General features: G+C 38.6%; 1 protein-coding gene across 1 annotated transcript; it reads right to left on the reverse strand.

Moving 5' to 3' along the window:
- Positions 1-439: 439 nt before the first annotated feature.
- LOC102709832 lies at positions 440-1,637 on the reverse strand. The gene has a single exon (XM_006652145.2). It carries the CDS (start codon positions 1,489-1,491, stop codon positions 877-879), a length of 615 nt encoding a protein of 204 aa, XP_006652208.1. The 5' UTR covers positions 1,492-1,637; the 3' UTR covers positions 440-876.
- Between the last annotated feature and the right edge of the window lie 9,440 nt (positions 1,638-11,077).

Raw genomic sequence — 11,077 nt, forward strand, 5'->3', positions numbered from 1 at the left:
GCATTTTGCACTTAGCCCAGAGAGCGGAAAGGGGCTAAATGCAAAATGGCCTGACATACCGTTGTCGGCCGTCCCTCCAGGCTTGGTGGCCGTTTACCACGTCGGTATTCCGGCCTCCTATAGGGCGGCAGGAGGTTAGTTATGTGAATTTTTGAAATGCAACATTAAATTTGTAAAATATTTAATAAATAAAATTCAAAATTCAAAAAAATCGATCTTTCAAGTACTGTGAATGGCCATCCTTTGTTTGGCAGGCCAGTACTTCGGCCCATTTTACATGGATGTCCAGGGATTGAGGCCCATCCAAACAAGGCGAATGTTTCGGTCCATTCTACATTTCTACATGTTCTATGAGAGAAATGAAAGAAAAAAAAACTCAAGATTACTGCATGTAACACGTAGAAAGGCAACAGAAATCTCAGATCGACCCAATTGAGTGTCAGAATCACAGAAAGAAAGTTTCTCCAATCTCTACATATTTTTTATCTTCTTTATTACTCATTAACTTCCTTGGAAGCTTAACAATCTCTTCCTCCCTCCCAAAAAGAACAAAAGAACATGACGAGTAAACAAAGTACATGAACCTGCAGCTGATCCTTGTCATCCTCCCTAAATAAAGCAGAGCAGCAGTAAACCACTTTCTACAGGAGAAGTATATATGCAGTAGATCTTGTCACTTTATTCTCTCTACTTACATGCATGCATGGATGGATCGAGTCACCGGATTAAGTTAATTTGTGTGATTAATTAACCTTGGCTTCACGGGTAAAAAAAAAGGAGAGTACTCGATCACCATGCATGCACAAGTGAGTGATATATCGAGAGCACGTCGTCGCCGGTCACCGGCCGCCGCCGGCGAGGCGATGGGTTAGCTCTCTATGCGCTCCTCTCGAGCATCTCGCAGAACCTCTTGAAGGAGTCGAGCTTCTGCAGCTTGAGCTGCTTGTGGATGCGGCGGATGAAGACGTCGGCGACGTGGTCGATCTCGTCCTCCAGCCGGAACTCGCCGCCCTCTCCTTCCTTGGCGTCGCGCACCAGGTCGATCACCGAACCCGGCGCGTTCACCAGCTCGTCGTCGTCGTCCTCCTCCTCCTCCTCCTGGAACAGCGAGTGGGTCAGGTAGTCGTCGCTGTCCTCCTCCTCCCCGGCGGCGGCGGCGGCGTCGTAGCCCCGCTCCGTGAGGAAGCTCGGCGCGCTGTTGTACAGCACGATGGCCTTCTTGCCGCCGCCGTCCTCCTCCTCTCCGGCGGCGCCTCCGCTGCTCGTAAAGTTGCTGCTGCTGCTGCTGTCCTGGCCGCCCATGATGGCGTGGATCTTGTGGTTGATGGCGCTGACGAGGAGCTTCCTGTTGCGGAGGACGCCGAGGACGAGCAGCCGCGTCTTCATGGCGCTCGTCTTGGCCCTCACCGCCGTCGACTTCGCCTTCACCACCGCCATGATCGTCGACACCATCTGCTTCAAGAACATAGACGCCTTGCTCTTCATCATCATCTAGCTTCTTCCCGGCCTTCACCTATATCTCTCTCTCACCACTAAAGAAAACTACACAATTAATGCAATTAGCAAAAGAACACACAGTAACTAATTAGTGGAGATCCAAAGGTGTAATCTCTCCTGATTGTGTGTGGTGCATTGGATGGATGGTTGGACATGGAGTTTGGCATGTGGGATGGCAAGGGTATATATAGAGGCAGAGCTAGCTTAGGGTGAGTGGTGAGTGGTGACCAACTGAGGGCTAGCTAGCAACAAGTTTAATTCAGCATCACATGATCAATTCATGAAAGGCAGGAGAGGTTTACAGGGCTAAGGAATTGACATGGTGGAAAAGGAGAGGGTGGTAACAAAGGCAGGCCCTAGCTAGCTGTCAGCAACAAAGCAAAAGTGCAGCTCGCTAAAGATGATTAACTAATTAGTTGATGGGGCATGCATGCAAAGCTGTAGAGAGAGAGAGAGAGAGAGTAAAAGTTTTTTTTTGAAGGCAAGAGAGAGTAAAAGTTGATGGATGTGTATAGTATGTGATGTATGCTTCTAACGCCGCGTTCGGCGGGTGGACATTAGTTCATAAAAAACGTAATAGATTAGTATACGATTAATTAATTATTAATTATTAAAAAAAATATAAAATAGATTAATATGATTTTTTAAAACAACTTTTCTATAGAAATTATTTTTAAAAATATAATGTTTAACCGTTCGAAAAACGGGCGTGCGAAAAACAAGGGAGGTAAGTTAACTTACCGTCCCAACGGAACGGGGCCTAGGTGTTGTATGCTCTAATGTTGGTTGTAAAATAGAGCATTTTTCTCATCCTCGAGTAGGTATTAGAAAGTATCATTGTTTTTCATGGTACCAAATTTTACGTAGAAAACAGTGGTACCTATTTAAGAATGGTAAAATTACTCTGTAAATTAAGCCTAAGCCTCTAATTATGGGGTGTGCACAGTAATATTTAGCGTGGATGTGATTGATGATTTGGTAAAGTGTTGGGGCCGCTTTTGTTTCCATCTTTAATTGTGCTTTTTAATTCTTTTTTCTGTGATGTGCATATGTTAGCCTGTCCTTGATATATATCGTACTGGTGTTTGTACAACACACGGTCGATGTGCTAAATCTTTGTCTGTGGGGTTTGTGTGTGTGCTGATCTGTGCTTATTTCCATATCTATAAGCGGTTGTTCCCTCGTTATCAATTAAGGTGCTTTGTACAATTGTGTACTGGCTAGCTAGCTCTTGCTACTTTATTATGTTTTAGAAAATATCTTGTGTTCTGCCTTTTCTTTTAGGAAATAATTTCCTTTTTGTTATGTTTTAAGAGTTATGTTAATCTTACCTCTAGAGAGCTAAGAGCGTGATTCATTATATCTCAGTAAAAACATTTTATTGCAAAATACATTTATTAAACAATGAAAATATTAATTATCCTTCCTAACTTTTTTTTGAAATCATTATCCTTGCTAACTTGATATGAATGCATTGCATGGTTGCATGGTATGAATGTAACCAATCTTTGAGACGGTTTAAAATTTAAAAATTCTGAAACTATTGTTAGTCCAAACATAATATAATCCGTGTTATATTATTTGCACTAGAAAACTTATTTATAAAATGAATGTGATTATCAGTCATTTATTTTTGCTATGCGAAATACATTGAGAGCAAATGTACTACAAAAGGTTGAAATTTCTTTGATTTATTTCTTATATGAATTTGAAAGTGAAAAAATAAGAAGAAAATTCAAAATATTTACAATATACTGGAAATGCGTGAAAAAAATAAATATAGCTCAAAATTTTAAAATTATTTCAAAAGTTCGATCACAAACCAAAAGCAACATGGGAAATAACATTTTGATTCAATTGACAATTAAAATTTTGGCTCAAAATTAAATACTTTTAGCATATTTATTCGATGTATTAATATCAATTTTTGTAAATGCAAAAAAGTTGATTCTTTTCTTATTTCATTATAGTATACTTAATCATAACAATCTTTATTAGTAGCAAATGATATCTTACCTCAAAGGATGTAAGAGAAATATGAGTCCTTTGATCAGTGCGTACGTAATGGATGGCTCACAATGTTTGGTGTACCCTAAAAAAGTCCATGTTAAATATCTAATTATGCCGACAAGCATTCAAGCACGAGATATTTGGCTCTAATATCTTATTCAGTTGTATTTGCATACGCACAATTAGTTCTTCAAAAAAACTTATACTGATGGATAAAACTAAGGGCCACGCAACAGCCTATTTAAACCTTACTTACAAAGGGAAAAAATATATAGAAAACCATGTAAAAAAATTCAACAGCCTAAAGGAGACCTTAAAACCTGACAAATTTGACATGCAAGCAATTTAATCTTGTAGCTTCATTTTTTTTTCTAACGGCAACGTGACAGCCTATTTAGACCTTCTTAAAAAGGAAAAATTATATAGAAAACTTTGTAAAAATTCCACGGCCTAAAGGAGCATTTATTATCTGACAACTGAAAATTTTGTCATGCAAAAATCTCATCTTGTAGCTTCAGTTTAGGGGTGGAGCTAGACAGGTTGAGGTACGAAGAAGACTTGGAGCATACCACCGGCTCATCTAAATTTAATTATTCATATCTTTATTTAGATGATCATCTAAAAACAGTTTTAGCCCCGTTCGTTCCCCTCTTTGTAGCCCAGATTCTCTCATTTTTCATGTGCACACATCCTGAACAGGCTAATCGGTGTGTTTTTTACGAAAATTTTCTATAGAAAACTTTTTTAAAAAATCATATTAATCCAGTTTTTATTTTTATAATTAATAATTAATTAATCATGTACTAATATATTGGCTATTGCTATGGGCCTGTTTGGGGGAGCTTCTCCCAGCGGCAGCTTTTCGCAAAAGCTGCTTCTGCTAGAAGCTGCCCCGAACGGTCCACAGCTTCTGAGAATCTGTAGTTACAGATTCTGGAAAATGAACTAAGAATCTAAAATCTAGAGAAGCTGGGTTTAGGAGCTTTTCCAGATTCTCAGAAGCTGGCTACCAAACAGCTACTTCTCAGAATCTAAAGCTCCCCAAACAAGCCCTATGTTTTCCGCGCTGGATAAATTATCTGTCACCGAACACGCCCTTAGTCTTCTCATAGCTTCAAATTTTACACGGGATTTGCTACAACATAGTAAACTTTAAAAACTAATACTATTGACCCTCTTAATAAAGGGTTTGCTCAAACTTCTAAATCTCTTGAAACAGAGTCTAAATTGTAACCTCAACTTCGTTTAACCCGTTCAATTTATTTTTCCGTATCATTCTAGTACTTATCGTTCTCTTAATGGAGTAGACCCATCTTTAAAAGTAGATCCGGAAGGCAGAACACTGCTAAACAGATCCAGATTCTTTTTAGCGTTTCTAGCTCAAGACCGGCCCTGCATTGATCGATTGCTCTTGATCACACTGTTCATGACTACCGCGAGTGCAAATTGCAGGTATTAGAGCCTCCTCGTTTTGGCAATAGGTTATATGCATAAGCCAAAATTTTAAATTTTAGAGCTTCATTTTGAAGTTAATATTTTTCATCGTAAATATATTTATGTATTTGCTTTTAAAACAATAAGAATATATATATATATGTGTGTTTTAACTATAAATTATTTTTTAATTTATAATACCTCGTTAGCTTGTAACAATTAGGCTCTACTTAGTTCCTAAAAATTTCCGCGTCCACCTGTCATATTGAATCTTTGGACACATGTATAGAATATTAAATATAGTTTAAAAAATAACTAATTGCACAGTTTAAAAGGAATTTACGAGATGAAACTTTTGAACCTAATTAGTCCATGACTAGCCATAACTACTGCTACAGTAACACACGTGCTAATGATGGATTATGTAGACTTAAAAAAATCCGTCTCGTAGTTTCCTGATACTGTATGTAATTAGTTTTTTTAATTAGTCATCGAAATAGTCTTTCAATATCTAATCAAACATCCCGTATGAAATCCATCGCAAAAATTTTCGCGGACTAAGACCCTGTTTGAATCCCTTAGAACTTTTTTTAGTCCTTGTTACATCGAATGTTTGAACACTAATTAGAAGTATTAAATATAGACTATTAATAAAACCCACTTCATACTCTGAACTATTTTGCGAGACGAATATATTGAGCCTAATTAGCCCATGATTAGCGAATGTGATGCTACAGTAAACATTTACTAATCGTGGATTAATTAGGCTTAAAAAATTTGTATGGTGAAATAGCCTTTATTTATACAATTAGTTTTGTTATCCGTCTATATTTAATACTCCTAATTAACATCTAAATATTCGATGTGACAAGAGACTTAAAAAAAACCCTTAAACCATCCCTTAGGCTGTTAGTGTGATTCAGACTCCTGAACTGTCTGACAGGCTCAACACTAGCTGTGGGAAAAGCTATATAGCCTAGCCATAGAAGACCATACCTTAGCCCTTGTTTAGTTCTTAAAATTTTTTTTCCAAAAACTTCACATCGAATTTTTAGACAACTAAATAAAATATTAAACATAGATGAACCAAAAAAATAATTGCACAATTATGGAAGAAATCTTGAGACGAATCTTTTGAGCCTAATTAGTCCATAATTAGCCATAAGTGCTACAGTAACCACCATATGCTAATGACAGATTAATTAGGCTCAAAAGATTCGTCTCACGGTTTCTAGGCTAACCATGAAATTCGTTTTTTCATTCGTGTCCGAAAACCCCTTTCGACATCCGGTCAAACATTTGACGTGACACTTCTCCTAAAAATTTTATCAATCTAACACCACCTTAGCAAAGCCTTCGTCGCTAAGCTTCCTGTTGCGGCATATGGCTTCACATAAAACACAAGTAAGCACAGCTGGCCGGCCGTAAAGTTCACCGTCGTAGGCGTACGTGGTTAGCTCAGCTGGAAAGTTGCTGGGCGATCCGACGGCCCCGCGTGGCTCGCGGGTCCGATCGATCGGTCCAGCTCGAGACCTTGTCCTCTGTAATTTCGCTTAGGAAAGAGTTCGAATTGAACTAGGTCGTGGAAACGAATTACCACATGAACCAAAAAAATAAGATATATACTTTTCACTTCAACTGGGAGTATCGGATGGAGAACCCAATCGAGCGGCGTTTAAACCGATTTTGGCTTAGATCAGTACATGTGACTATCCGAAAAATGGTCAAGTGTACTAATCTAAACCAAAACTGGCTTCAAAGCCACTCGAAGGGCTTCTTTATCTGGTATTGTTAGTTAAGGGTGCAAAATATTTTTTTATCATTTTATGGGGTAATTCATGCTCATACATTAGTTTAGGTGTGTAATTCAAACATTTTACTTTTGTTTATGCTTACATTTATAAGCCAAAATTTAAGACCCTTATCTTTTGGTTTTTTTGCTAAAAAGATAAATATCATATTTAGAAATAAAAATAATTCATGAATAAAACTTTTATATACATGTTTTAATTATACAAAAGCACAGACTAAAAAATTAACTACGATAGAAACTAATTTAAGGTTAAAAGTTTTAAATTTTGGCTTATAAGCATAAACAAAAGCGAAAAGATAAGACTCTAAATGTTAAAACTTAATTGCAGCTTATTTTAAGTTTTTTCATCACAATTTATTTTGTGACATTTGTTTTTAGAACGTTAAGAATATATATATATATATATATATATATATATTGCCCACAAATTTTTGATCATTAATAAATTATTTCTCTTACACTTAATTTGAGCGAATCAATGAGGCTCCAGCCTCGTCGGTATGCTTATATCAATTGTAAGCAAAATCGTTTATTAATAATTAAAAATAATATATATGTAAAAATTTTATATACATATTTTTAGCAATATAAAAGTAAATGCTGAAAATATAATCTGATGATAAAAAGATTAGTCCAGGGCTCAAAACGTTCGACACTGCGACATGCGAACTCCACTACAAGTGTGCGCGCCGGCTAAGATTGTTAAACTATTAAACAATATATTTCCTTTTAAAATGAATATGAAGAAGTTTATTCAACTGTACAACAGTTAATTCTATTTTTTTATATAATATTAAACGGTTATAAAGAATCAGAAAATCTCCACCTTCATCGTCGTCTAAAAAAACAGCCCATTTCGCCAAACTTTCGATGTGTGTTTCAACGAATAATCAATCGTCGTGGGTCGATCCCTTGTACAGTTGTTCCGCACCATTGTCGCAGTTTCTGTGCACAATCTGTAGCAGCTACACACAGATCGAAGAGCAACTGCTCAAAGGATTCGAACAAAATGCAACGGAGTCGGTCAGGTGTACCGGTCAGTGGTACTACTACCTACCAGCTTTATTATATTACCGATTTGAAGGAGATCATATCGATCGATCACGTACAGATCGATCATGCCATTAGCTATACCACCTTTATCCAGCCCATGGTATTGATCGTTCGTTCCTTCGATCGATTTATTCTTTGCTTAATTGACAGTGCATTTCTTTTTAGATATATAATTGGCCGTGCATATGTAACATGTACTACTGCCCTCCGTTCTAACGTATGATCAGCATTTTTAGATTAATTTTTTGTAATATAATTAAGTATTTGTATTTTCATTTCTATGATGCTTATTATTTCAATCATGTCGTAGCTAGTCAGGAGGATAAAAAGAAAATCTAATTAATTTAAAATTTACAATTTAATTATAAAGTAACTAAAACTGAACAACCTATAAATAGTTATAATTTTGACAGGGAGAGTATGAGTAAGAAAAATATACCAAAACTGAGAAACCAAAATTTTCGATTAGCCTTCTCACTAACACAAATTAATCCGGTCATCATCTTCAGTTAGCTGAGATGACCACTTAACCAAAATTTAGAAAAAAAGAGACCACATTGCTACCTTAATCCTAGTGATTTGGAGTATAAGATGGAAGTAAGAACCACCATGATTGATACTATATATCTTCGTTAAATTAGTGCATCATTTGTAGTTTGTTATTATCTTTTGTTATTTACTTTACAAAACATGTAATAAAGAGTGGACTAGAAATTTTTTATGTCCTCAAACTATCGTCATATGACCGAAGACCGAACTGAATTTATACGTCTTAAATTTTTTACAATGTAATTTTGTTTCAAATTTATATAACTGAACCGAATTTTGTTCCTATCCACCCCTGCAAGGAAGTACTGCTTCCGTTTTATACTGTAAGACTTTCTAACCTTGTCTAAATTCATCAATTGATGAATGTATATTATATATATATATATATTTATTTACTAGCATTCATATGAATCCAGACAAAGCTTGAAAACCTTATATTGTGAAACGGAAAGTACATGTTTAGTACTCCCTCCATTTTTTTCTATTTGATGTCATTAAATTTTATATCTGCATTTAACCATTGGACATATTCAAATTTTAAAATTATAAGTTATTGTTAAAGTTACTTTAGAAATAAATCAAATCATAAAAAAAATTGATAATTATATATTATATTATATATAATGAATTTTTAAATATATGTCTAAAAGTTAACTGTGTTAAATATACCAGAACATATGAGAGTAGTAGTAGAAGCCAGCTTATGGCCGGCGCCGGTGGATGCCGGCCGCTTTGCTCGATCAAATGAAAGCTTAGCCTTTAGCTAAAGCGGATCGATGTGGTCCGGCACGTCGATGTACACGTGCGTTCAGGGGCCTTTAGGCTTTTAATTAGCTCGAGTTCTTTAATTAATTTGGGATTCTTGGTGGTCGTGTGCGTCCGGCGTACGGAGGCCACTACACAACACGGTCAGTCCGGCCATCGCCCATGTCGTCCGTCGTGCGTGGCTTTTGTCGCGACCGCCGTCGCATCAACCGCTGCTTGCGTACGGCTCAACTGGTCGCTTTCTTTTCGCGAGATTTTGGTTATTACCGTCAAGCCACCGTCGTTTGTGTGCCCGCACGAGTGGAAGAAACTAAATGAAGTGAAAAAGCTAGATCACATCCGATAAAAGAAATAGGAGCGAGAAATGTCACGGATTTTCCGATTCGTGCTATGAGGGGCACCGACGTGACGAGGAGCTCTAGCTCATCACGTCGAAGTCGGCGTGCCACCGAGCTATGAACCGTGCCCCTGCAGAGACACGCGCGCCCTACAGAGAGCACATGTAGCTTTGTCAGAGAACGGGAGACAGAGGAGAGAGAGAGAGGCGCCGGAACGTACCATTGCCGCCGCCCCCAATCTGTCGCCGTGGAGGCCGGCCACCGCCGCCGCACCCAACCTGGTCCCATCGACGCCGGCCACCGCCCCTAGATTTGTCCACCACAGACGTGCCGCCGTACCCCTAGATACCCCTAGATCCGTCGCGGGACGCGACCATCACCGGGATAGCCGCTCTTGACCCGGCCATCGTCGGGATCCGCGCCCCCCCCTCCGCTGTCTCTTGCCCAAAGCACCGCCGCGCCCCAAAGTGCTGTCGTGCTCCACCGTTGTACAGACTGACTGCTTGCCGCGCCGCTCGAGTACTCCCCCGACCCAGTGCCAAGCTCCCTCGACGCGGCGCTAGCTCCACTGGGAGAGAGAAGAGAGAGCGTTGGATATATTACTAATTATATTATTATAACTAACTTACATCTCCACATAATTACATCATATTTTTTAGCGAGATGAATTGTTAAATATATGCCATAAAATCCATTTCAAATACGGAGGGGGTATCAGGTAGCAATAGCTTTGCTCTACAACGATGATGTATTGCCGTTACTGTTCCGGATATGTGAGGCACACAAACATCGTCTTTAGAAAGGTCAAACACGTCACCAATATCAACGGCACGAAGCTCCGAGATCTGGGGAAGGAACTTTGGTGGAGAGCGGGTGTAAAGCGGTATATATCCACGCGTCGTGTATCAGACCGGGGCTTTTGCACCGGTCTCCACAAAAAAAATAAAACCTTTTTTTTTTGTCCGCCTAAATAAAAAATTTTAATTTCATCCATCAAATCCTGTTACTATTGTTAGATGATAATCTAAAGACGTGCACACCGTCCAAAAGCTCATACATATCCTCTCCTCTCGGTCCTTATATATTATGCACGTGTTTGACGGAAGAAAAAAAATCAAACTTTTCATCAAAGACAAAAGTGATTTTTTTTTTTTTTTTGCAAGATCTGGTCATCCCGTAGACCGGATCCAAGCCATCACCGGAGACCTGAGTCTCGGACCCGGCGCTGGCTACTGCTAGCTGCAAGGATGCGGTGCCCCGCCGCAGCTCGGTCGCCGTCTCACTCCACCGCACATCCCTCCTGCGCGCGCTCGCTCGCGATAGACGATCGATCGACGCGTTCACAAACCAATATTCATTCCACTGACCACATCCACATGGAGATGTTCTGGTTTATTAATGAATAAATTAAAAAAAAAAACAGATCCACTAGCTCCAGTGCTCCACATCACAAAATCGAAAACTCCTCTATCCTATATCTGTCACCGTATGTGCTAGAGTATTTAATCATTATTAATCCTAATACAATCACTAATCACTCAATTAATTAATTTAATTATATACCCCTAGCTTGATCATGCATGCACGCTACGTAAAAAGGCCTAGCTAGCGAGCTAGC

Source organism: Oryza brachyantha, chromosome 4 (assembly GCF_000231095.2).
Source record: "Oryza brachyantha chromosome 4, ObraRS2, whole genome shotgun sequence".
Taxonomy (NCBI): Eukaryota; Viridiplantae; Streptophyta; class Magnoliopsida; order Poales; family Poaceae; genus Oryza; species Oryza brachyantha.